This window comes from Bombus fervidus, chromosome 18 (assembly GCF_041682495.2).
Source record: "Bombus fervidus isolate BK054 chromosome 18, iyBomFerv1, whole genome shotgun sequence".
Lineage (NCBI taxonomy): Eukaryota > Metazoa > Arthropoda > Insecta > Hymenoptera > Apidae > Bombus > Bombus fervidus.
The window spans coordinates 8,015,575-8,042,117 of NC_091534.1; the positions used below are offsets into that span (position 1 = coordinate 8,015,575).

Here is a 26,543-nt window from a genome sequence, read left to right on the forward strand (position 1 = left end):
AAGAGTTACGTATATTTTATTCAATTTTGTACTTTTAAATCTCTCATAAATTATAAATGCATAAAACTCCGCAGTCTGATCATACTAAATATGTACGATATATTTAGTTTAGCACATTACAGATTGGTGATCCAAGCGTTGATATTATACGAACGTGCATACGTACAAATCTGATCGTAAATACATCGACAGTATCATAAGTACTTTGGCGCGCAAGTGTTAGTAAGGTATGTGAATTAATGAGAAATTAACGATCAAAGGCAATGCTATCTTCTCGAAATTAGCATGATACGAAACTTAAATTGTCTATTTAAGAGCTTGTTAGTCCTACGTTAAAATTAAGTACAAGACTCGTCATGGTGTAATAAACGTAATTCCTATAATTAAGAGAAAAATATCAGGTTGGAAGAACCTTCTCTATGTTATCTGTAGCGTGGCGACCAAATGAATTGAGGTAAATAAATTCCTCAAGTATCGAAATTTCTTCACAATGCATGACGCTTACAAATGTTAATCTTTTCAGTTAGTTTTAATCCTAATGTGATCCCTCGTTTCTTACATCTCTATCTCGCTCTTGATTCAGCAAGTAAATCACTTTTCGTGTTTTTTAAAGTATAAAATAATCCTGGATCGTTCTGTCCGTAATTTTCTAACTAAATTACATCCTGTCAGAAATAAACACGTGTTTACGTACATTCGAGCGACGATATACAAGATGTACGGTATAATCCAGACACTCGTACGGCCAAAAGTAGCAGTTAAAATGCAGCTGAATGCGTGAGTTTTTATTTGTATTCACCGTATGAATGAATTCAAGTTTAAGGACGCTGGAATGATTTTCTTTAACCGCCAGTTGCTTCCTTTTCTTTCTCAATGAAACGTTCGTTCCGTTCTTAATGTTCACGCGTATAATGTGATCGATATTTTATACGAGCAATATGCTCACGTATAAATTCAAATTTTAAATGCAAATTTTGTTACGCGTATTTCACCATACACGCAGAATGAACAGTCATATCGTAGAAATAAATATCTCGACGGTTCTTCCCTTCTTCGAACGAGATTAGGACGTAAGAAAATTTGTAATAAATCGAAAATCTTGTTAAAAATTGCTGGTAATAACCTGGCGGTATGTAAATATTGTTACGATATCGTACGGTATATATGTACAAGAGGTGTTGATTAAAAAAAGAAAGTAATTGCAAACTTTAAATTTAGGCTGGCGAAAATGAAGAATGAAAGACACAATTCATGGAGAGCACGCGTAGAACGTGTCGTAACGATTACTAAAGAATGCAACACACAGAGGACCCCGACCCACTCTCTATTGCGATTCACACGTGTATATTAAGTATAACGAAGACTTCACAAATGTATCATTTACGATCGGCTTCGTTAAAGAAATAATAAGTGGCAAACTACGCGAACAATCGGGGAAAGTATCATTTAAAAAAAAAACCAGTCGTTTAAAAGGCGGACAATTTTGTACGAATAACCCGTAATTCGTATCTGTTTTACAAAATTGGAAAATATATAGCGTTAAATAAGAAATGAAAGAGCGAAAGATCGTTCGGTTAAGTACGCGAAGCATTGGAATTCAGTTCCTGTCGAAATATTCCCGTCTGCACGAATATATACAGGGTGTCCTACGTAACTAGAGCAACCTATAGCTCTGAAACGACGGAAGATAGGAGATCATTTCGTTGGGCAAAATTAAATAGTTTTGGATAAATACAGCGGAACCTTCTACGCGAACGTCAACATTATTTCAACGTCGTATCGAATATGAACATTTTCTACATATTAGAATACTGTATGAAAATATACAAGGTGTCTACACACTTGGCTTCCACAAGATTTCTGTTAACCACAGAAGTAGTAACGAACGAGGACGTAATTGGAATTCATAAAAAATTAAGTCCAAGAGACGGCGATAATATGCTGGAAAATGCCACGTTGAACGTGAAAAACGAAGAACGCCGGAGAGGGTATGGGATAAATTTTTGCCGTATGCAATAACAGAAGAAAATCAAGAATCAGACTGGAGTGGAAACGACGAATAGAGCAAGTCGTAGCAATGCTACATAGAATACCAGGATGCAACGATACGCGATACTGTGGCTTTTTACCTTGACCATGATAGTGGATGCGACTCTGATAAAACAAAGAGTAATAATAGAATTAAATTTTGATGAACGTATGTGGAGGAATGTGAGCACCTGCTATATGTGACGCGTAGTTACGTATGAAAAGATATTTACGTAAAAAGTAAAATACGTATGAGAAGAAGAGTGGGCAGAAAGCAAATAAACAATTATCACGTAAGGTCTAAAATACTGAATGAGACCATACAGGTCGTGTTATAACGACACAGCGTGGTTAACTTTTAAATAGTAAATTGTCGAAATAAAATACGAAAAATAAAATAATAATTATTTAATGGAATAAGGAAATTCGTAATATTCGTGCAAGAAAATCTGAATCTGAATCTGAATATGCACTGTGGTGGAAATCGAAATGAAAAATACCGTGGTTAAAATTTGGAAAGAACCTTTTCACGGTATATCGAAATACCATACCGTTGGCTGTTCGTGACTTTCGTGTCTATCGATTTTGATAAAGAAAGTTTTACGTTTACCTTTAATATAGTGCTCTTTGAAGTATGAAATGTAATGATGTAACGATGTAACGATACAACGATAAATAATTGAAAGCGATAATTAAATTGGAAAATTTCACGTTCTACTTCATAACAATACGGGACAAAGTACGTAATAAAACGTGCAGCTATGTAACTGATAAATTGAAATTTATAAACCAGATAATATTGACGATTCCTATTGCTTATGTGTAACTTCGGTGTAAATTTCTTTCATTAAGTATCATTTTAACCAATATGATAAGCATTTAAAAAGAGGAAAGATACGACAGTACAATAATATTTTTAGAATTGCACGTATTTCCATTGTTCAGTTATATAAAATAACATCAAATTTCGAACGCATCTCGTCTCAACTTAATTTTTGTTGTTTCCGTGTATCGTTAAAACATCAGCTTGCTAAAGTATCAGGAGCCATCTGGTAACGCTATGTCGGTGCTCGCAGTTTCGCGCGCGATATACTAATTATACTAAAAGCTTTGCTAATTTCGAGTAAACAGAGCTAAATGTTGTTTGATTAAAGACAAAAGCAAAAGATGGCTAGAAAATGGCTTTAAAACGTCGCATAGTTAAACACAGACGCGTTGTTTTCAAAGGAGGAACGATATAAAAAGGAAGATACCTATCCTATAAATTATACAATTATTCCCATCAGATTGATATAGGACTAGCAAGCTCCTTCGAAGACGGTTCAGAGTGGGAGAGGAAGAACGCAGCATTCACCCCTCTTCTATCGCCCCATTCGTGGCCACAAGTAACTCCGTCGTCTCACGATCACTCATAAAGCTCGCCTTCGGACGTCCAAGCAATACAGAAGTCCGTGAAACATTCGGTGGTGCACTTTTGCAAATTCTCTTTCGTTCGCTTCACGCTTATCCCGCGAAACAAAGATTGTTCGCGTGCGAGCATCTGCCACGTTCTAGATCGCCTGTTGAAGTTGGTCCGTGAGCAATTCTTCCGTTTCACCGTCTCGTTCCTCTACAGCCTCGAAAATCTATGCCGAACAGGGTCGAGGAAGCCGCGTAGACTTACAGAGTGATCGTCGACGAGATATCCCGGACGAAATCGGATAATTCGAAGAAACTGACATCGATTCGAATCCTGGCCGTTTCGTTTTTCTGTAAAAATGAGAACATTGGCCAGGGCATGGACGATTCTTTTAGTGATGAAGCTGTCGTACGCCGGGAAATCGGTGGACGTGTTGACGTCCAGCAGCCTCAACGCCCTGGAAGACGAGGAGATCCTCCGAGTGCTGTCGCGCAACGAGAGCACATCGGCCAATAATTTCACGCTGGTCGAGCTAATGGACAACTGGAGGAACCACACGACCGAGACAGACGCCACAAGGCGGGCGAAAGAGCTGGATGTCCGCACTAATCCCTTCTACAGTGAGTTCTTTTGCCAAGATAATTAGCAGTCAAATGTCCGCCGTCTCCTACGAAATTGTACAACTCCGTGGTCAAGAGGCTGTACATGTCATTATCGCGAGCCGAGGTTCGAATCGACTAAACTAACGCGTATATTTGTTATATTTGTTACTCTTGTCATTTTTGTGTATCGCAAACAACTCCAAGACGATAACAGGATTTTATTATGCACGTACGCGGCGGCTACGTACACGTATGACGTAATTGTTAAATTGATAAAAAAAGGTATTGGCGTTTTGAATTAAAGTCGTCAGTATCGAGTTTTACGTTGGAGTTGCTTGCTTTTCGACCAATTGGCGATTAGTGGCCGCTGATAGGACACGGACAGTTTTAGGCAAACGCGACTCTTCGGATGGAAGCATCCGACGCTCGGGTGTACACCCATCAGAGCACGCGTGATTCATATAATTTTGCCATCGTTTAATCACGTCGTTTCCATTCATTTAAGTTACCACTAATGAAATTCTCGACCGACTATTAGAAATCACGAGTAGATAGATAAGTGTTTTCTTTTAAAAATCGTTAGTCCGAAGGTTCGTTCGTAAATCCGTGCAAAATTATTCCGACGAGAGCCATTGTTCAATTTCTACGTTCTCGTCTTTTTCTTACTTTTCCAATTATTTATGTATATTTGTATTGCATCTGCTGTTGGAAAAATGTTCGCCTCGTAAGAAGAAATATTCGTGCGACTTCTAAAGACGTTTCCGAATGAATTGTCCGTTCGATACAACTAATATTTCTAATATAATGTGACACGAAACAACCCAACTATTCGTATTTCGGAGATACGATTAAATTATTCTTAACGTAATTACATGTAATTACGTTAAACGAAGAATTTAGTAATTTTTATAAATGGATTACTTGCGATTAAGAAGATGTTAATTCGACGAAGATAATTATTTTCCTTCTGATTGTTGAAGAATAACGTATGGGTCAATTGCATCAAAGACGATATTTTAAGCGCTAAGAATAATTCGATACCGAAAAACCATGCTTGTTCTACAAAATTACCGTCGTTTATGCTATTCATGTATCTCTCTATTCGTTAGATCGAAGGTCGATCACGACAACGATGACGTATTTTTCGATCGTTGGTATTGCGGGGCATAGATATCATTTAGGCCTTCGAAATATGTATAGTCCAAACATAATTTGTATATTTCGTAACTATATTAGAATAATTCATACAAATGGGCACATTCTGAGACGGAAATTTTTATTAATTTTTTTAATTTCATCATTTTACGAGGCTCCGAATATAAATTTTCTTCGATTCTTTCCCTTTCGACGTTTCTCGTCGATTTCTTTATACCTTTCTCCCTTTATACATTTATATTTTTACGATACATTTACAGTTTAGTTGTATCCGTACTTTTTCTGTATATATTTGTTTCCGTTCTCGCAGTCCTGAAAAAGACATCGCTCACGGTCTTTTTACGATGTCGATTCACTTAACCCAACGACTCTATAATTTTACTCGTTCTACTTGGGCATACTTTTTACATCTTTATAATTACGCTTCTCGGATAAGGTTTTATTTCCATATTTCGTAATATAATTCGATGCTATCTTAAATAGGAGCATATTAGGTTAATGTTATAATACATATTATTATTGCTATAATTAAAATATCATACATTACTGTCGTATAAATTAGCAATTAGTAATGTACGAGTGTGTAAAAAAAAGCAATCGAATCATCTATATTATAGATTCTACAACGACGTTTAAAAAAAGCATAAAAATGCAGTCCACTTATTCAAATACTGTGGCAAAAAGAGCTGTTATTTTGTTTGATAGCACGAGCGGAATAAACTCGACCGTTGATCGAACAAATGACAGAAAAAAGCAAAACTACTTTCGATATTTCGAAATGCGCGCTACTAAAGTCCGATTTTCATCCATACACAGTGCCAGTATACCTCTCACGATTTCGCTACCCATTGTACCGCGTGCACGTCCTTACAATGAACCTGAACACGTAAAAAGTGCATCACGTTTAACCTTGTCTTTTCTTTCGGCCACTTTTTGACCCAAATTCATTCCCCTAACGTTGACACATGTGTCTCGAGTTCGAAGAAAAGAGAAAGAAAAAAATAAAAAAAAATCTACAAATGCGTGAATACGCGTGAATTCTTCTTGCTTGTTAAAACGAAGAGATCGAGATCGAGATCGAGACACGGAAATTGTCGTAGCCTGGATGTCTTGCCACAAAAATATCTTTGCAAATGAACCGAAGACAATCCTCCTGTTAAACGTAACATCTACAATATGAGACTGTCAATCATAGAGCGTGCTACGCACAGTGAAAAAAGGGAAAAACGTAACGTCGACGATCATCTTGGGGATATCGCGTCGGTCCTGGTCCAACGAAAGACTATCAACCGTTGTTAAGACGTTGAACGGAGTTCGATGAGCCACCGAATATAAAAATATTCGCTAATGGTCATAGTAATCGCTACAACTTTAAAGAAAACAAATAATAATAGGAAGAATAGTAGCTAGAAGTATGAATACAGAAGGTCGGTCGCGCTTCTATGTTTACAGTCGAAAAATTGCAACTAACAGAAATATATAGATTACTATCTTATTGGTGAATTACTTTCTATATTTCGCCACATCTAGCATACTAGAATTTCTCGTCTGCTATATACGCTCAATTTCACCGCGTATTGCACAGCGTATGTACATGTTACTAGGTCCCGAAAAAGAAGGCAAAAACGAAACTTGTCGTTCGGACGCGTAATCGTTGCCAGCCAAGTGCGCTTGCCTCGTCACGATGGCATAATCGCGAACGTTGTAAAAATGCATGCTGCACCTTCGATCCAGTTCGAAGTAGTTAAATTCTGATCGTTCTCATTGTACACTTCCGTGGTATCACGGGTGAACAGGACAGTAGGGCACGGTGTCGATTAAACGCGAGATAAAAACCTAACGTGTGAATTTATTTCGTTTTAAGACATTAAACGCGACGTTGAAGAAACACGTATTTAACCACTAACCTTTCCTACATTTTATTATACCTTTATTAGCTGAACCGCTCATTATCTGATTGATCAATTTCTCGATTTTTGTTAATATAAAGATTTACACAAAGTTAAACGAATAAAAAAAATAACGACGGGCTGGTAATGTTAGTGTTAAAAATACAACAAAAGCAGGTGACTTTCCGAGAATCGGTCCACGTTATCTGACTCGTCCCGCTCTGACGTGTCTGCATCAGGGGAAAGAACGAGAAACAGGTAGCGAGACAAGATAGGTGCAATGTAATAAGATAAGACACTATAGAGTCCAGTCATTCCTTGCTCCTAATCGCACCTTACGTATTTCTATAGTTTAGTTAAGAATTGTCGATCGGTCGTGTTTGGTATCGTTCTGATCGTACGAATTTCAGTAGTCCTCGCAACGATATAATAAAAAGATGAAAGAGATTATATTTCTTCGTATTCCGGTAATTCGGTACCCGCTTGAATGACATCTATGGTGATCATGGATAACACTATGATCTGGTTCCAGCTAGCAGTTCCATGCTTTCATGAGCCACTGTAATAATTTTAAAATACAAATACGCCTCGGTTAAACAGTCATTCAACTTAAGTTATTGCTCGAGTAACCTTGACGTTTTCAGTCGTCAGCGCTCGACAGCGATCGGGCAGAAATGATTTGTCATAAGAGTAAAATACTCTTAAGAGAGTATCAACATTTTTTCCACATCGACCAGCAATCTTAGAAAGAAGATTTATGTAGCTTAGTTAACCCGAGCGATGCATTAACGTGGTTTTAGTTCAGCGTCTTTTTCACTGTCTCGCTGCTACACTTATATCACCATCTTTTTAAGAAAGATCTTTTTATTTTGTCGTTTAATCGACGAATCGAATAAATTTAAGTTAAACAGTCAGAAATATATGTTAATGAACTTATCATATTTTCCCCGTGTGATCTTCATCTATTATTCACTTCATTTATTCTTTGTAATCCTCCTTCGAGTTAGATCGCATTTCCAGTTACATTTCTCTTTGATTTAGAAGTACACTCATGATCTACTTCTGCGATTACCAAGCTTGACGTCCCTCGCACTTAACATTTAGAGTCGACGTTTGAACTTGATCTTACAATGTACCTCTTAATCCTCATTTGTCGTAATCTATCAGAGAAATTTTATCGTGTGTACCTAAGTTGTATATCTAAATGAATTGATACGAATATTCTTGACCTTCGTTCTTCGTACTTGGATATAAATTTCTTGATCTAAAATCGCGAAAGAAATATCCACAAGCTGTTCCACTTCCTCGTTCATTCTTAGATCTACAGGCGCGTGTTATTTCGACACGTTAACTTAACAGGTTTAACAGGTCTCCGTCAATATACAGATTCTGCCAGCGACGTACTACGAACAGCAAGTTTGTATAATTTGCAACGAGTGTTTCTGCTGTTTAAAAATATTCGTAATCCATAAACTTTTCTTTCCACGCAGAAAGAATTTTATAATATTATACACAAGGAAACCTTGCATAAAGGAAATCAAAGCTGTATTAAAATACCACGATACAGTGGATATCCTAATCAATGGTACGTGTGGATTCGGCGGATCTCTGGCTAAAGCCAGAGGTTTAACGAGCTTTTGAGACAGCTAAATCTGGCTACGCTGGAAACACGGTTCCATATATTTGCACAGAACGATCTCTTAAGTGACCCGACCACCTTAGCTCACCGGCGGAGACCATTTCGTGCAAATGCGTCGAAGCAAAAGCTCTTGGATTGGCTTGAACCAAATTTACAACATCCGTAGGCAACGGCAAGGATGGGAGCAGCGTCCATCCGCCAAAGTGAAACAGCGTAAATTCGACTTTAGCTTGTCGGTGGACCTCCGGCTTTAGTTTCGCGAGCCTGGAAGATGTTACGAGCGAAGGACGGTGATTATCGATATCTCAAGCCCTTCGCCGATTTCGATGACTCTTTGTCGCGTTGGTAAAAATCATTTTTAAAATCACACTTTGAACTATTGTTTCTAGTCACGACGCATTATACAAAGTGCACACTTTTGGTACGACTCGTATACAAATTTTAAAATTCAATCAGAATGGCTATTTACACATATCGATATTGATAAAAAAAAAAAAAAGAAGAAAAGAAAAAGAATCTTGTTCGCTCGCAAAAAGCAAAACGCAACTCGAATGTAATAAATCTCACGATCTAGAAATTTATGGCGACCTAACGCGTGTTCTTGTATACTGATACTTTACATAGGTTAAAGTCTAAGATAGATAAAATACGTTTAAACGCGTTTACTTGGTAGCTAGTGTACATATTGCGTACTTAGAGATTCTCGGTCAATAAAGCCTCTAGCGAATACTAAAACCACGATGGGAACGAACCACTTCATTTAATCGTTTCGACCAGTGTATTTGTAACACTGTTCAATATTCAAACGCATCAACAAGTGCGATAAATACCGAAGAAACACCGAACAACCAGCTTCTCTCATTGTGCAACTTCGTCCAGTTTGCCAATACATTGCTCGCTGAGCAATCGAAACTACGTTTGAACAACAAATGTATTGGGTGTCGCACGAAAGTAATAGCCACTAACTTTGAGGCAATAATCGTCAATCCACGACCATCATTTTCGTGTACACCTAATAAATAGAGAACCAACAAGCGAATTATCGTTCACAGAGACAACGATGCCTCCGTTTGCTTTTCAACGCCAACTTTACCAGTTAGGATCACGAGATGAAAATATAACTCATATTTTCCGCGTTTCGTAGAGGAATCTGCTCAGATACGATGTCCAACATATAAATCTGTCTTTTTCTCTGGTTTTGTCAGTCAACTGCGTCTCATCCTTCCAGTTATATTCGACACGTGCGTTTCGTTAGACCTTTGAGTATTTTTAAGTCACTAGTTACGATTTCTGCAACATTACGTAATATTCTTAGTTGTCACGTATTTTTCAAGGCTTACGTATCTTTGTTCCCAACTACGTTAATGCCTAACAAAATATCCAAATGTCGACTCATCGTGATTCTCCTCTGTAGCCTGCGTATATGTACATTGAGCATGAAACCCGAAGATAAAATTAACAGGCAACAATTAATAACAGGATATTTAATCGCGTTTATTCAAATTAATCGATTCACCTGTATAAGATAAAATATGAGATAAAACTTGATCTATGATAAGATTAACACGATTTCTTTCGGAATGAGCTTGTAAGCGGTAGCACGAACTATTTGCTTGCACAAACCTAATGAAACGACGCTAATTAAGATCGATCAAGGATAATTGATAGACGCAAGCATATACGAGGTGACCGACAAATAATTCCTTCGCTCGAAAGTTGCATAACATCTTTTTATTATACATAGACTCGCACGAGCCTGGCGGCCTTGAAACTGGACTCGGATTACAGTTTTTATGAATTTGAACAAAATAGGGTGGCAAATGGAAAAACATTAAAAAGCGCTGCGTTGGAACAATAGGGTTGCTTCGTCGTGTTTCCGACGATATTAAAGCAGGCTTTAGAAATCCAAAAGCTTCTTTTTTCTAGGAACACAAAAATTTAGAAATACGCGACAGAACAAGTCAAGTTATGCAATTTTTAAATGGGAAAGCGACTTATGGACCACCTTGTGCTTGATGTTTCGAAACTGTCACAGGCAAGGTATCGATATCCGGTTCTATTTGCAGTTCGTCGACCATTGTCCCAACACCCGGCGTTGCATTGCGACAAAAATGGAGGAAATCGAGTTCATCCTCCGCTGCGATTATATTAAGACTTCGAATGAACATTAACAGACTGTTACGAAAACTGCTGTGACTTTCACTCACGATTTATTTGCATGCAGCTATATATGTAAATGTATGTGTAATAGATTTGCAAAAGAGTGGCCTAATAATTAGCTCACGGGTACAGGTTGATACGTGTCTCAATCGATGTTAGGTTTGCCAAACGTGTTTCGCAGCGTCACGTTGCAGCTACAAAAACGTAAAAAAAAAAATAGGCGGTACGTAAAACCTCTCGAGTTCGCAGATAATACGACACGTCGAAATATCCAGATAATCGATAAAACCACTATTCTCACCTGTTCTACGATTTTTTTTTTTTTAGTTTTATTACACACGCGTGGACGACAGCAAAACGAGTTTCTCGCAATTTCGCTGTGTTATCCGCAAAGGCAACTTGTTCGACCGATCGAGATAACTGAAATTAGGATAAACGAGAACAAGCTCGAAAGAATTAATGCATTCGCTGAGTTATCAGTTTTCGATGAAGATTAATCTTGCACGTGGCATCTGGAACAAACGTCATTAACTCCCGAGGACCATGGTCGGTGAAATGGGAACTTTTGTTCTAATATCGTCGTGCCGTGATTTATTGCGGTCAAATTTCACTCATCGTAACATATACGCGATTTTCTTCGACGAAAGTTTTTACAGTTAAGGGTTAAATTAGTTCGATAGGCGTATCGCTGGCGTTAAATGCTTAAACGATCATATTATTCTGTATTCCAACAATCGTACATATGTATGGCGCGCGTTATGTTCCAACAATTACATACGTGATTTCACACTCGTTACTGCAGCTGCTTTCATTTACATCGCATCAAGATTCAAATCAATGTCGAAATCACTTCATATCAGGCTCGATTTAATATTCAAGGTGACAAAAAATGTATTAGTACCGGGTCACTAACTTCTTTATTCCCAATTATGCCTTTTGCATCGCATATGAGGCTGTTTTATAATAAAACGAATGACACGACCAAGAAATAAATAATCTTGCGAGTAAACGCAAGTCGGAAAGTGGATAAATCTGTTTCCTACTTTAGATTTTAGATCGCATACACCTTTAGAGATTATTGGCGATCGCTATTATCAGTCTTCGGTTTAAGAGAGTAACAAGAAAGTAAGTAAGAGAGTAAACGAACGACGATGACCATCAAGCCCAAGAAGCATAACTTTAATTGGCAGTTTACTTACCATGACGAAGTACTAATTCCTCCTGGCGACCAATCTGAACTGCCCCTTGTCGGCTTACCACGTGCTCGCGGAGTTGTTCGCGACCCTCTCAGAAGCTGTTCACGGAGCTCCTCGATCTTGCGGAGGAAGAGAGCCTCTAGATACTTCTGCGGATCTCGAGGTCCTAATCCTCTAGGCATCTTTCGTTCACCTCCGACACGCGAAAATACCTACGAACACTGTCCAAAAAAGGACAGAACCTCCAACTTACATCTAGCGACTGGACAATATCTGGCAAACATGCGCTATACGAATGTCGAGAATACAGAGCCCAAAGATCGGTGTCAGAGACAATAAGTTACCTCAAAAAAATCCAGTCCTATCACGAAATCTAACTTAAGGACGACAAGCTGACGTTGTCGTCAATGACTCGGGTGTCGATGTGACATAAGGTCGAAATAATAAAAAAAGGAAAAGGAAAGAAATCTGGCAATCCTAGAAGGAAACAAAGTAACTGACCATCAATCGACGGAATATGCAAATGACGACAAATGATCCAAGATACAAGGCGTATATCATCGGAACAGTTTCATATCTGCGAATCGTATCTTTTTTTCTCTTTCCTTTTTTTTTTTTTTTTTTTTTTTTAATATATTCTTGAACGAAACTATTCGAGCTACCATAAACGGTACTTTGACCTTCTCTGAAGTCTTAGAACGTCTTCCGTGATAGCCTAGCGTGGGCACTAAAGCCATTGATCAAGTTCGTAGAAAAAATCACGTTTATAGAAACAGTACCCGAACGTGAGCGTCAGCATAACAATGACAGAAGCTCCATCGGCTGGTACTGGCATTTATTTTCGCGTTGTAATCTCCGTTTGTACGCCAAACACGTACTTACATGCGTGTTACTTCATCGCGATACCAGCTGTATCCTCGAGACCACTGAACGAAGTGAAAGTCTTTCTTGAATCAACCTTGTCTCGATCTTGATTTCGCGTGTCGAAGAATCGTGATAGACCTCTTGATCGAACTTGGACTTGCTCTCTTTCTCGTGTTTTCAAGTTAACCAATTTTTTTTTTTTTTTTTTTTTTATTAATTTACACATTGGCTGTCACGATAGTTATCGGCCATCCACGTTCTACCAAATTTTCTAGGATCGTTAAGATGAGATAAATTTGAATATGACATGGTCGGCAAAAGTAGCGCGATTCGTTTAAAGTATATATCGAATGATCCAACTAAAAATCAAATTCTTAAAACACGTACTAATTACAGATATTCGCGTTTCTTGTTTAGACGATTTTCCCGAAGAAATTGATCGAGAGGCAAGGAGATTGTTACAAGTTCTTCCAGCTTTCGACCCCAGTGTTGGACGAGTAAGTGGAGAATGCAAAAGGCACGCTGAAATTTTTCATCGGGAGCTTGCCAAATTCACTTTGTGGGCTCTCAAAAGTAAGTATAATCACGCGCTACAGAATTACATTAATAATAATAATAATTTCGACTATCGAGAATATCCATTTTATTCCGAAGAATCTCTACCGTGGCAGATTTTCTCAACGAAGGATAATGCAATTATTTTTTTAACTGTACTTTCGCTTGTACTTTACTGCCACACTCTGAATAGTTTAAATATCTATTAAACACGAGTAAGCGTATCTTCTTTGCAGCTTTATTACTTCGTTACATCATTCTCGGGGGAACCACATTATTCATGAGACGATTGAATTTCAATAAATCTTCTCGTACACGTTCCACAATCTCAATTTTTAAAATATTCAAAGATTCTTCTTGTCATCGAACATCGACGATAGCCTCTACGTTACTGTTTTACAGCATTTTTATTAAAGTTGCCAAGTATGCTTCCAAATCACGGGAAGACCGTAGGAAAATTTCTCGGTTTTGGAAAAAGCCATTAAAAATTACATACTACGCGCTTTTGTCCGGAGCTGTAAGGTTCAGTTGATTTTTAAATATTCCTCGTCGGTCATAAGGCGACATCAAAATGAAGAGAAACAAAAGAAGAGAACGACAAAAATATGTATTCGTCGTGGTTTCTTCCCTGCGATCGTCATTTCCAATAATTCTCTTATTATTCTTTAAAGTGTACGACGCAACGGCGAAAATACCGTCTGGCCTGTTAAACGGAAATATAAATCAATTTGGCGACTTCGACGAGTGCGTTGGAATCGAAGGAAGCGACGGAATTCAAGGGCAATATTGCTTGGCGTACCTTCAGCTGACCGTCGACGAGTCTCGTCTAGATCTGAAGCATCTTCATCGGTTGGTGCATTCCCATTATGCTTTCAGAAGCAACATCACCGATGTAAGTACTTACGTGTACGTGTGGTTGCCGTCTCTTCGAAACCGCAGAAGCAATGTTTTTTCACGTTGATGCTAACGCTTCAATTGAATATCGTGGCTTTTACATTCAAGGATAAAAATGTTAGTGGAAATCGATTTAATTATCGTTTAAGAACGACTGATTTATAGTTCCCATTAACATATTTCATATAGCATCCGCGAAATTTGTTTTTTCAACCGGCGATAAAAATTCTTGCATATTTTATTTCTTTTACGATTTTATGTCACGCTTCAAACGAGATTGTCATAGCTGAAAATATATTAAATTTGTTCCTTTGTATTATTATTATATTATTTTGTTTCGTATGCAAGCATACAACATGCCACTCAACTTTATCCAAACTAAAGTTTGTTAAATTAAATATTGAAAATAACTGGTTATTACCATCACGGATAACGTTATCAATAAGGTATCATTGTCATAATCAGTCGGTCTCAAAACGCTCTATATGAATGACTACGGTATTAGTCGTGACTATGAGAATTATATTCAGGAGTTAATAAACGCGAACGAACGACAGACAACGCTCGATAAATCGTCCAAATAAATTTCATGCTACGAAACAATCGTACAAGTTGTACAAAATACATTATATTTTTCATTTCGCTATTTCCATTTCTCCCAATTCATTTCATTCGTCTATTCCTTGTAATTCACGTTACGCGTACGAAGTTGCAGAAGAATCTCCGAAGAAGAGACCTCGAGAAGGGTGACGAGTCCGTAAATTTTTCCGATTAAATTTAGACTCGAATTATCAAGAAGAAATCTGGCGTCTGAGAATTTATACCGTGAAAATACTCGTAGAATGTTAACGCGTTATTACGGACGAATGCATAATCGATTCGGCACACTGTACATAGGTATCTGCGTAAATTGAGACGCGACAGGAGATATCTGTCAGAGGATAAGACGAAAGGAATTTATTTGATCCGTAGCTGCGGCGAAAACAGCAATGTATTATGAATATTAAGCGAGACACCTGCCACCTCGAAGCGTGCAGACAATCGCTAATAGGAAACCGTGTACCTGCAATTGAAAACTGGACGTAGAAAGAAACAATGGATACGTATCATAGCTAAGATTCTCAGGGAAGCAATTTTTTTAAGTTCCAAAATGTTGCTTACCTGCCAGACATGTCAAAAGTTACTTATTACGTATACTACACCGCTTTATATACGTCGCAGTAACAGATCGCATCGAAACGGATAAAGGACAGGAAAAATATTTCCAATTATAACATTCAACTTTTTTCTAAAGTACGGCATTTGCGGTGGATAGCCTGACACGCTGTAGCAACGGAGCAAAATTCCTTTTCCCGATCCATTAATCGCTTAACGACGATATCTGTGTATTAACAGGATTTCAATTTCTCGTTAGACTTCGTTTCATTGCGTAGTTTTGTTTTACAGCGTTCGGGGCTTTGCCAATATCGCTACAAACGGATTCCAATTTTTCTCCCTTCTTTCTCTCTTTCTCTCTTTCTCTCTTCTTTTTTACGCCAACAGCACACGGTCACCCGTTTCGAGTTAACCGTGTCCAACGCAGTTTGACTTCGGTGTTCTTATGGAAACCGGTAGTTCCTGCATGGCTGAGGCCGTTGGCGAATAAAGCCAATTATTCATTTATTTCACCATCCATCCACACATACGTTTGTCGATATATATGAAACATATTTCCAACTTACAATCTTGTCTGGAACCATTGAAACCAACATAGTTAAACATATCTTGCTTACGTAAATTAGACGTAAATCTCACGCAAGCTCATCTTTTCTTTCTCTGCATTCGCATCTTCTTCGTTGCTAATCTCAGTCCCCCTGCAGCTAATTTCGCCATTGAATTCTTCGTATCCTCTATTAATTTCATACGGCTCCTGCACGGTTCCGTGCAGGTTTACTTTCACGCAACTTGAATAGCCCATCCTTGCAGAGTTTCTCAGGTTTTTCGGTGAAAAACATTTCAATATGATTTTTTATGAAACGTATCTCGGCTACTAGCAAATACAAAATTATATTCTATCCGAAGAATAATTTTCTCGTGCGATGTTTAATGTTTAAACGACGACAAGACGTATTAATTTATAGATTACATTAATGTATATTTAAATAATTGTACCAAAAATATTTTTAAATGAAATATTTTCGTGTCTATATAAAACTATCAGTCAAACAGTTACGATCGTGATACAATTTGTAAAGATATTATGTCAGAATTTCATAATAGACCACGTCTACTTTCATTGCGACAACTTCTACAAGTTTAACAATCAATACGATACTTTTAGATAACGTAACGTAATTCGAGAAAGTGTTTCGTGTCGTTGATTGTAACGCGTTTCGCATTGGAATTACACCGTGTATTTCAGAATGTGACGAAAATACCAAAGTACGGTATTTTGACTGTTATGTACTCTGATATCTTTATACAAAGTTTTCATTAAATCTCTAACAATATTTAGCTGTCTAATGTTAAAATATCATCGACAGTTACCAATGATGAAACGTCCAATCTAAAAACAATTCTGTACACGTCTAATTATTATAATTCTTTCTATATTTCTCTGTATGAAATCATTTTGTGTATGCATTTTTACTACATATAATAATTCCTATTTCTTTTACACTTTTAGTTGATAATATTTTGCCAAGAGATATTAATCCCAATCTTTCACTCTTATTCCTGCTTCTGTTCTTAGAAATTCACTAAAACTCTCAAAAGCTATAAGATGTAATTATGCTCTGGTTAATAATTTATTTTTCTGGTTTTAGCCTGGCCATCGAGTACCTCGATTTAATATAGTAAATTGGGCAGTCTGTACTCCAGCATCGTGTAGTTTCAAAGATGTAGAGACATCCATTCGCGAGATTCTTACTAGATACACCTCACAAACTGGTGTAAAAGTTACGGTGAAGGTGAACAGGGAAATGTGTCAAGTAAAAACGAAAGAACCTGTACCAAACGAAACTATATTTGTTAGGTAAAAATATCTCAAAAATTATTTATTATAAATAACCAGAGATTGTGGAAAATAAATTCATAATACACAGTATCTCGAATCTTGAATAGAGAATAAAATGGTAACCGATATCTTTTTCAGCTTACTCTTCATAGCTATATCTGTCTTAACAATTGTAGCAGCTCTTTATGATCATTACAAAATACCAGCAAGCGAATTACTTCTATCGTTTTCCTTGAAACGTAACTTTAAGAAGCTTATATCGTTAGAACGAAGGCAAAATGACATAGCTACACTTCATGGTGTACGAGCTATAAATGCTCTAATGCTGCTTTTAGCTCATAAAAGCATGGCTCTATTTTTTAATCCTTACGCAAACAGAACGGAAATGAGCGAAGTATGATTGCGCTATCTATGGAGATTATTTTATAATAAACATTGATTCTATTTCTAATTCTAACGAGGGAATCCATAATTTAATATTTTTCAGTATCTTGGTAAACCATGGACGGTCATAGGAAGAGCTGCCAGTCTTTACACAGACCCATTTATAATGCTTTCTGGTCTTTTAACATCATATTCTTTTATTGGGAAACTAAAAAAGACTGGCAATTTGGACATAAAAGATGAATACATATCTCGTCTAATCAGGTGACACAGATGATTTATATTATCTTTTATATATTGTAATTTCAAATGCATTAAAAATTGAATAGAGATCAAGATAAATTAATCAAACCCAATAGATCGAATTTCAGTTTTTCTTCTTAGAATAGTGCCATCTTTAGCAACCTTGATATTGTTATGCACATATGTAATACCTTATATCGGTTCTGGACCACAATGGAATTTGGTGATAACTGAGCATGCAAATATTTGCAAGAGAACATGGTGGAGAAACTTTCTGTTTATTCATAATTACTTTGGATTCGAATCTATGGTATAAGTCTCACATTAAATTTTGTAAAATTATACAATAGAATAAGATATACTAACAAATTAAGTATTTCTAGTTACAAAGCACTTTTCTTCAATTTTAGTGTCTTACTCATACTCATCACCTAGGCATAGACACGCAGCTGTTCATTCTTTCACCTTTAATGGTGCTTCTCCTTTATAAAAAGCCAAAGATTGGGACTATTGTTCTTACTATGTGTGCTTTATTTTCAACAGCACTTCGATATTTTGTAACATATTACAGAGAATTAAGCAATTATGTCTTCTTTGGTACCTCGTAAGTTAATGAATCTAGAAATTTTAACTGTATCGAATATCTATACTCTTTACATCTATACTTCTTCTTCCTAATCTATTTACATGTTTACAGGATAAAACAACTATTCGATACTGCAGATTTTTCATATACTCTGCCATCGCATAGACTGACCGTATACACAATAGGAATCTTTATGGGTTATCTGTTAAGATATTTGCCAAGAGATTACAAGATGAATAAAGTAAATAGCATAATATATAATCTACAGATATTAATGTAACATTAATTATTTCCATATCTTTTTTAGATAGTTCTTTACACAGGTTGGATCTTATGCACATTCATGTGCTGTTGTGCATTCTTTGGACCTGCACGTATGGGATCCATAAATTATATATATAACCCAATAGATGCTGCAATGTATAATGCATTTGCTCCCATTGGCTGGTGTAGCATATTTGCATGGGCAACTGTGATGTACCATACTGGGAATACAAGCGGTAAAAACCATCTTATGGAATATAGATAATAGATATTCATACAGTTATACAATTACAAATAGATATGAATGTAATAACTGAAATTATAGATTGGTTCAGTAGACTTTTAGCGTGGAAGGGATTTCTGATTACTACAAGGCTCAGTTATGCAATATATTTAACACAGTTTCCAATATACTTTTACAACGTTGGAAGAACTCGAAGTGCTGGACATTTTGCATTCTTCAGCATGCAAGTAAGTTGTAAATGTAAACCTACACATAAATATAGTTATTAATAATATATTTACTTCTTTACAGTTTGATCTAAATGAATTTTTATGGATTTTTATTTTATCAATAGTTCTAACTTTACTAGTTGATACGCCATTTCAAAATATTAAAAGCTATTTAATGAAAAAATCTTCATTGCCAGAAACAACGACAAAATCGTTGAAACAACAGTAATTCTTTCACCAAATAATTGCAATTTAATCAAAACTACTGTAAATAGTGCCTGCGATCTGTATTTCACTTTTAATAAGATGAAATCCTATAGCTTGCCTCGTATACAATGTATATGATAGCTAAGAACAATCATAATTTATATAAATATTCTTATATTTGATTTATATAAGTACTTGTAAATAATATGTATTTTTGTAAATTTAATAGTACATTTTTTAAATCTTTGTAAATGTTAAATATTATGTTACGCGGACTAATATGTCTAACTGGTTATTTTAGTGCAGTGTTATTTATTTAAGAGCGTTCTTTTTTTTTTTTATTGTACTTGCTCCATTACAAAAGAATATTTAAGAACATTCATAGCAACAGAAAATTTATTGCGTTTATTTCTGAATATATTTCTTAAACTTAAACATTGCTAGATATAAATTTGAACTAATTTCTCGTAGATTTTGCCAAAAAACATTCGATAATAATTACTTGTTTTTATCTCTACGTTTCCTTTATACATATATACAAACTACATTTGCATATACATGTACAGTTTTTATATTCTAAATTTATAGATTAATACTTTGAATGAACTGCACATTGGTGAAAATTATAAGTGACGTAATAAAGTTTTATTAACAAATTATATTTATTGCAATGATTCTTCGGTTAATAATGCTATATCTGTTTTAGTTATAATTGGATTAAGTTTTACATATCATCTAATAAAACGTAATTATTAAGGGGTAATAAAATTGTTTATTATTGAATTTGACTTGTTTATTATATTAATCAGAATAAAGAGTATCATTAAAAAAGAATATATTTTTGTATACAATTATTATCACATTAAAGTTATTAAATGTAAAATGCGACATTAAATTTGTAAATATATATACATAGATATATAGAACTTGAATATATTTTAATATTATGTTGCTAATTTAAACAATTTTAATTGGAATTTAATTTTTATACAAGAACAAATGACTCCATTTTGAACATTTAAAATAGATACAAGAAATAATTCATACTTTCATTATATGAAATTGACTGTAAACTCATTGTTGTTCAAAACATATAGTATCCCGCAATAAAAATCTACATTCATTTTAAAAAAGCTTATAAACTACTTCTACTCAATCTACTATTTAATATGTACGAATGTATTATATTAATGATATTAAGACAAATTAACTTAAAAATATATCAAACAGAATCAAACAGAAAAATATATCAAATGATACTTACAATGTTATCACCGCTATAGATGGAAATTTTACAACAAAGTCTTAATTACAGAGGCATTGCAAAAACTGAAATTAAAAAGAAATTATTAAATTAAAGAAAACAATATGTATAGAAAAATTAATAAAAGTAATCAATGTCAAATATAAAAGATATCTAAAAGCATAAATTTCTAGCTTTTATAATAAATTATTCTTACCTCCATACAAACATATATTGTGTATAATAAAAATAAAAAATAAAATTATGTAATAGAATGAATGTGTAACTATTTATTAATGTATACTTTTTTATGTTAATCATTAATTGTTGATCATACTACCATCATTAATGGCACAACTGTTATACTTTGAGTTAAATACTGTAAGTAAATAAATATGATTTTGAAAGATATACCATAAGACTTTATGTAGTTTAATTAAATAAGTAATCTTTTCATAAATATTATATAAATATAACATGTCTATGAAAGCTCAGAAATAATGATAAAGTTTATAGATCAAGAATGATTTAATATATTAATCATTTTATATTATATAAATTTATATACCTGCTAATTACCACTCTTGATGTAAAGAAGATAATGTATTTAAGAGAAATCTCGATTTGTTAATACTGCTGGAGCTATCAATGACCAAATATACAGTGATAAGCACATCCAGGAAGATATAATTTTTACCCACATTGAAGCAGTATTAGAGTTCAAGGTATCCAAATTGGAATTTGGTCTGTAAAATAAATATAATATATATATAGAGAATAATAAGATTATGTATATGATTTTATTTGAAATAAATAAATACTTACTGATACCAATTAGTAAGTGTCATCATAACGTATAAAGTGGCCAGAGCAAACATGAGATGGAAGAAACTCCAGTTGTAAGCTACAGCATCTTCTTCATTGTCCCAAACTTTAGCTTCATTTCCAGTTTCTGAATCAGGATTGCGACCTTCTACCGGAGTATAATCTAATTACAATTAGGGAAAAGAGGAATAAAAGAGAAGAAAACATTTATCTACAGTGCAGTTATCGATGTATGAAATATTTCTGTTAGGATTAATAACAATGCTAAGCTCACAAGTGATACTACATACATGCACATTATAATAAATTTGTTTTAAACTATGTGCACATAAAAAGGAAAATATTAAGCCAAGCAACATTACATAGATTAGCAAACAAAAAATAATGAAAAAGATATATTTTTATGTAGCATCAAAATTATAGTTTTGATCAATAACTTTAAATGTTTTTGTTTAAAATATGACAACTATTTGTCAAAAAATTGAATATAAAAATGCAAAAACGGAAATATGCAAAATAGTGAAAGAAGGCACACGCTACTACTAAACGAATACTATATAAATAACGATTATATTCTATACTTCAAAATTTGATTTTTCTAAAAAATAAATGTTACGTGATTTATCTGTACTAAAACTTGAGAATTAATTACATTTGTGCAAATGCATAAAAATATATTGTATGCATATTATGTGATGCTACATTTTTTTTAAATAAAACAAAACAAGAGGGATAGAAACACTGAATTTGAATTCTATTTTAATTTAATAGTGTGTGCCTACCTTCATTGTTGATAAGACTTTGGTCTCCTGCATTCCTGACTGTATGAAGAAAGTACAATTTGTTAAAGACACTTTAACAAGTTATTAATGTATGTTTAAATACATAGTCTTACTATACATGCATAAAACAATGTTTTTCTTAAAATTAACTCATAAATATATCAATAATGGTATATGAAATCTATGAGTTCGTGTATATTTACTAGAGAATAAGACTTATGTTTAATTATTATTTAGCTCAAATGACAAGAAACATATACCAAGTCTATGTGAAATACAACTACATTTACATACCAGCTCCATTATTTTGGACCAAAATGTTTTCAGACATTGTAATCTTTGACGATTTAGATGCAGTACGTAAAGAACTATACAGTACGCAGCTAAACCAAATAATTAATCCAATAATGCTTTCCTTATCAAAGGCAACACGATTTTTTGCATCAGCATCATTGCCAGAAATTAATCCTAAAAATCCAGGATTGCACTCACGATCTGTAAATAACACAAAGACAGTGTCATACATAAATATATATGAATAAATGTTCATTATGTATATATATGAAATAATTTTCACTAATATATAACTAAATATTAATATATTACATTCATATGTTTAGAATATATACCTGGGCTATTTGAAATTCCACTCCAAGTTAAATAAACAACATACAGAGATACAATAGATGATTGAAGAAGACCAGATCGTGGATTATGTTCTTGCACAGTCGATAGGGTTGATATAATACTAGCAATTACACATAAAATCAGGTTGAAAGATATGAAAAATTTGTTCAAATCGCAACTATCTGCCTATAAGAGAGAACAAAAGTAAACAGAGATGAACTTAAAAGGTAAATATTTAAAAAAATTGTAATTATTTCATATGAGAACTTACATGTGTAAAGTATATAAACAACAGAACAATTCCAGTAATAGAAACAGCGTAATTAAATAATGTTGCTCCCAAAAGTGCAGCATACCTGTATATTTAATTATATAAATTTATATTAACAATAGAAATTTACTTGTTTTATAATAATTACAAAATAGATAAATTGTAATAATATAACAACTAAACATACCATCCTTTTGATTCAGTATCTTCATAATTCCCTACCCAATTATCTGCCCATGTATGGGCAAAATCAACAATCAGAATTAATTGTATAATAATAAAAAGAAGGCCTCCTATCATACCAAAATACATCCATGTTGTCCCAAATGATTTTTCAGGTATAAAGAAAGCACCAATTATTCCACCAATTATTAGAAGATATTTAATGGCCCAAAATCTAAACATAGAATCCACATATTAAATTAATTGTCCAATTAATGTACATTGTACATTAAATTATTTTATCATACCCATTTTGTATAGGAGCCCGAGGATCTTTAGAACTTCTTACTCTTATCATCATAATTGACATTAGGAAGAAATAAAGGGCTATAATAAAACATATTCTATAGACTGCTAAATATCCAACAGCAGATTCACAATCAACGGTGAATTTTGATGGTACGTAATTTGAACTATTGGTACAAAATGGAACCTACATACATGACATATACAGACAATGTATATTCTTGTATTTATTATGTATATATATATATTTGATTTGAGATTCATTTCAATATTTTCATATTTCGAAACATTACCTTTTTAAGTGCATCCTGCAAACCAGGAGTCAATGTAATACAAGCAACAATTGTTCCCAGCATTAATAATAATGCATACATAATACGAGTACTTGTACTGTTGCGACATGTTGGACATTGGGAGCAACAGAAGCTGCAAGCTGTGCTTCCACAAAGGCAAGCAAGCTATAATATATACAAGAATGTTGAAATCAATTTCTTTTATTTGTGCTAAAACAATTGGTGCATTATAAATAGTAAGGACAAACTCAACAATTTGTGAAAAATTTTGTTATTTTATCAACTTGATCTATGGTAAACAATATATATATTTCTGACTACATTTGACAAAAGATACCTTTTTGTTTCAATATAAAACAAGGTTTTGTTGAAGATAAAGAACATTTTTGGCCGTTCACAGCTCTAATAATAGAAGTAAACACCATAGTCCTTACTGTGCCTTGCTGATTGAGTTTGCGCTTATGAAAGAAGTTTATAACACTGTTCTCTCAAAATAAACTTTCGTTGAGTTCACCCCTACTATCTATAATTCCTCAATCGTATTTATGTAGTATTAAGGTAGTATCTTGTACAACAATTTATAAATTTTTTTTAAATCAAGTAATTTTTATATCTTATTTCGTAAAAGTTGTTTTGACCTTATTTTAAGAGAATTAATCTTTTTAAGAATTTAAAAAAAAATCAATATGATGTACAGTAGAATGACATAATCAAGATCATAATTAAGTTTCGATGATTCATGGAATTTCCTCGTATAATTTTAACTAGGTGAAGAAAAACATTATTTTCGTAAGACAAAATAGCCGACAGAATTATCAAATGAAATTAAGTGAGATATACACAACTAGTGATTTAAGTCATACATACGCGTTCGGGAAAAAGAAGATACAAATGTTATTTACAAGCTAATCTTTTTACCTGTGCCGTAGAGCAAATAAGACCCATTACGATGTCCTATGTCCGTTCAATTTATTGAACGGTATGAAAACGCGTATAATTTATCACGATATTAAATATGACGCTATAAACCACGGACTGCAGGAGAAGACAAAGAACACTGTAGCTCAGTGCAACAAAATTTTCACAATAACAATGGCGTCTTGACAGATGACCGCAGCTAACTTCTCGCTATCAGCTGACTAAAACGTCATATCCCTTCACCATAAACATAATACATATGTAGATTCATTCCTTAACAGAACTTTCTATTGAAATTGCTTTATCCTATTTTCTATTAATATTTTTGAATCCGTTTTGTCGCAATAAAATTGTTTCTTTGAAACAAATGCTTATTTTTAAGATATTTAGACAAGTATATCTGCTATAGCGTTATTTGAGATAACATCTCATTTTATTAAAAGGCGATTCAATTTAAACTTTTTTTACTATCATCTGTATGTTATAGAATTACGAATAAACAGAATCAATAAATTCACCACAGAAAAGGTGGGATGCTTTTCACGTTCTGAGATACCAACTTCGAAAAAGATTGGAATGTTTTTTTACGCCTTCTGCAACTTACTACTAGGAGAATATTATAGGAATTATGAATATTCAATTGAATTTCCAACTTCAATTTCATTTTAATTCAATCGAAAGCGATAAAGCCAGTAGCTATGAAAAGATCTTTATCTATTAAACGCATAAACACAGGAGGTATCTGACGAATTTTTTAATGATTCATAAAAGAAAATTATAACATTAATTAGGGTTGGAATTCAAACTAAATTTTATTATGAAATTGTGAAGAATACAATTGTTTATCCTAATACAGAATTAAATATAGAATTTAATATATATCAGACTAAATTTCAATGTTTGAGTATGATACTTCACTAAAAAAAAATAACTACGAGATAGAAATCTATGCTTATACAGAAATCAATGAAACTACTTGATAAGTGCACTAACTATTCATAATATAATCGCGATCGCAGCCAATCAGCTCATAATATCATTTATAATACAATTTATAATTCTATCATGTATAATGATACAATTAGCAATTGTATATGAAATAATACTAAGTGCCCAGGTCTCACCACGTGGAGGTTGCTGCGAGAGGAGACCCACCCTATCCACGATCCCATCCACCCTCCTTTTACGCAAATATTTACTAATTTTGAATGAAAAAAATTACAGCAAATTCCCCTTTTCGTGTGCGTTTGCGAAACGTTCGATCCTTCGATCGTTGCGCAAAAGATACACCAAAAGGAACATTAAGGAAACCGACGCGAAAAGCTAAACGGATTCTAACAGCTGAAATGAAATGACAAATTAAATCTTAAACTAAATTATAATTCTTTATGAGACGATATTAGACGGTATTAAAGAAATGTAAAATATTTGACGCTTAAAAGTATTTAAAAAAAAAGTAAAATGCGTATCATAAAGAATTATACTAATCATCTACATTACGTTACTTTATCTACTCAAACACCACCCATAATTACGCATGCACTTAACACAAATCTAACCACAAGCATTGAAAGCATTGAAAGCATTGAAAGCAGCTTAAAAC

The 26,543-nt window shown here is 34.2% G+C and overlaps 2 protein-coding genes and 2 long non-coding RNA genes across 8 annotated transcripts in view; 1 reads left to right on the forward strand and 3 right to left on the reverse strand.

Moving 5' to 3' along the window:
- LOC139996410 (uncharacterized) overlaps positions 1–4,363 on the reverse strand; it is a 28,095-nt gene extending 23,732 nt beyond the window's left edge. The window contains exon 1 of the long non-coding RNA XR_011802227.1: positions 4,354–4,363. This is a non-coding gene — a long non-coding RNA (uncharacterized lncRNA). The remainder of the gene's footprint in view (positions 1–4,353) is intronic.
- On the forward strand, positions 3,420–20,172 carry LOC139996399 (nose resistant to fluoxetine protein 6). The gene is made up of 12 exons (XM_072020767.1): positions 3,420–4,047; positions 13,350–13,505; positions 14,159–14,379; positions 17,186–17,394; positions 17,515–17,770; positions 17,864–18,024; positions 18,145–18,313; positions 18,414–18,607; positions 18,701–18,830; positions 18,897–19,089; positions 19,179–19,324; positions 19,389–20,172. The coding sequence occupies exons 1-12, from the start codon at positions 3,786–3,788 to the stop codon at positions 19,533–19,535; spliced, it is 2,244 nt and encodes a 747-aa protein (XP_071876868.1). The 5' UTR covers positions 3,420–3,785; the 3' UTR covers positions 19,536–20,172.
- On the reverse strand, positions 13,704–16,473 carry LOC139996415 (uncharacterized). The gene is made up of 2 exons (XR_011802235.1): positions 14,944–16,473; positions 13,704–14,851 (listed from the first exon to the last, which is right to left on the reverse strand). It is a non-coding gene; the product is annotated as an uncharacterized lncRNA (long non-coding RNA).
- Tms1 (serine incorporator TMS1) lies at positions 19,229–25,158 on the reverse strand. 5 transcript variants are annotated; one of them, XR_011802225.1, is made up of 12 exons: positions 24,941–25,158; positions 24,023–24,187; positions 23,732–23,916; positions 23,449–23,658; positions 23,262–23,346; positions 22,993–23,176; positions 22,658–22,858; positions 22,364–22,402; positions 21,582–21,744; positions 21,325–21,502; positions 20,778–20,842; positions 19,229–19,343 (listed from the first exon to the last, which is right to left on the reverse strand). XR_011802225.1 is itself a non-coding variant. In XM_072020778.1 (11 exons), exons 1-10 carry the CDS (start codon positions 24,965–24,967, stop codon positions 21,364–21,366), a joined length of 1,398 nt encoding a protein of 465 aa, XP_071876879.1. In that variant the 5' UTR covers positions 24,968–25,158; the 3' UTR covers positions 20,431–20,842; positions 21,325–21,363. The 5 variants fall into 5 exon arrangements, 4 of the variants coding, with proteins under 4 accessions (XP_071876879.1, XP_071876880.1, XP_071876881.1 ...); XM_072020778.1 differs by lacking the exon at positions 19,229–19,343 and having other exon boundaries at positions 20,431–20,842; XM_072020779.1 differs by lacking the exon at positions 19,229–19,343 and having other exon boundaries at positions 20,431–20,842; positions 21,582–21,729; positions 24,941–25,157.
- Between the last annotated feature and the right edge of the window lie 1,385 nt (positions 25,159–26,543).

What these genes read in the sequence shown, in the direction of transcription:
- LOC139996399 (XM_072020767.1), top strand. Translation starts at nt 3,786, where the DNA reads ATGAGAACATTGGCCAGGGCATGGACGATTCTTTTAGTGATGAAGCTG. An exon ending in CCGCACTAATCCCTTCTACA is followed by an intron (nt 4,048 to 13,349) that starts GTGAGTTCTTTT and finishes TTTCTTGTTTAG; the next exon opens with ACGATTTTCCCGAAGAAATT. An exon ending in ACTTTGGATTCGAATCTATG is followed by an intron (nt 18,314 to 18,413) that starts GTATAAGTCTCA and finishes CTTCAATTTTAG; the next exon opens with TGTCTTACTCATACTCATCA.
- Tms1 (XM_072020778.1), bottom strand. Translation starts at nt 24,967, where the DNA reads ATGGGTCTTATTTGCTCTACGGCACAG. An exon ending in TGCAGGATGCACTTAAAAAG is followed by an intron (nt 23,917 to 24,022) that starts GTAATGTTTCGA and finishes TCATGTATGTAG; the next exon opens with GTTCCATTTTGTACCAATAG. An exon ending in GGTCCAAAATAATGGAGCTG is followed by an intron (nt 22,403 to 22,657) that starts GTATGTAAATGT and finishes TTCTTCATACAG; the next exon opens with TCAGGAATGCAGGAGACCAA.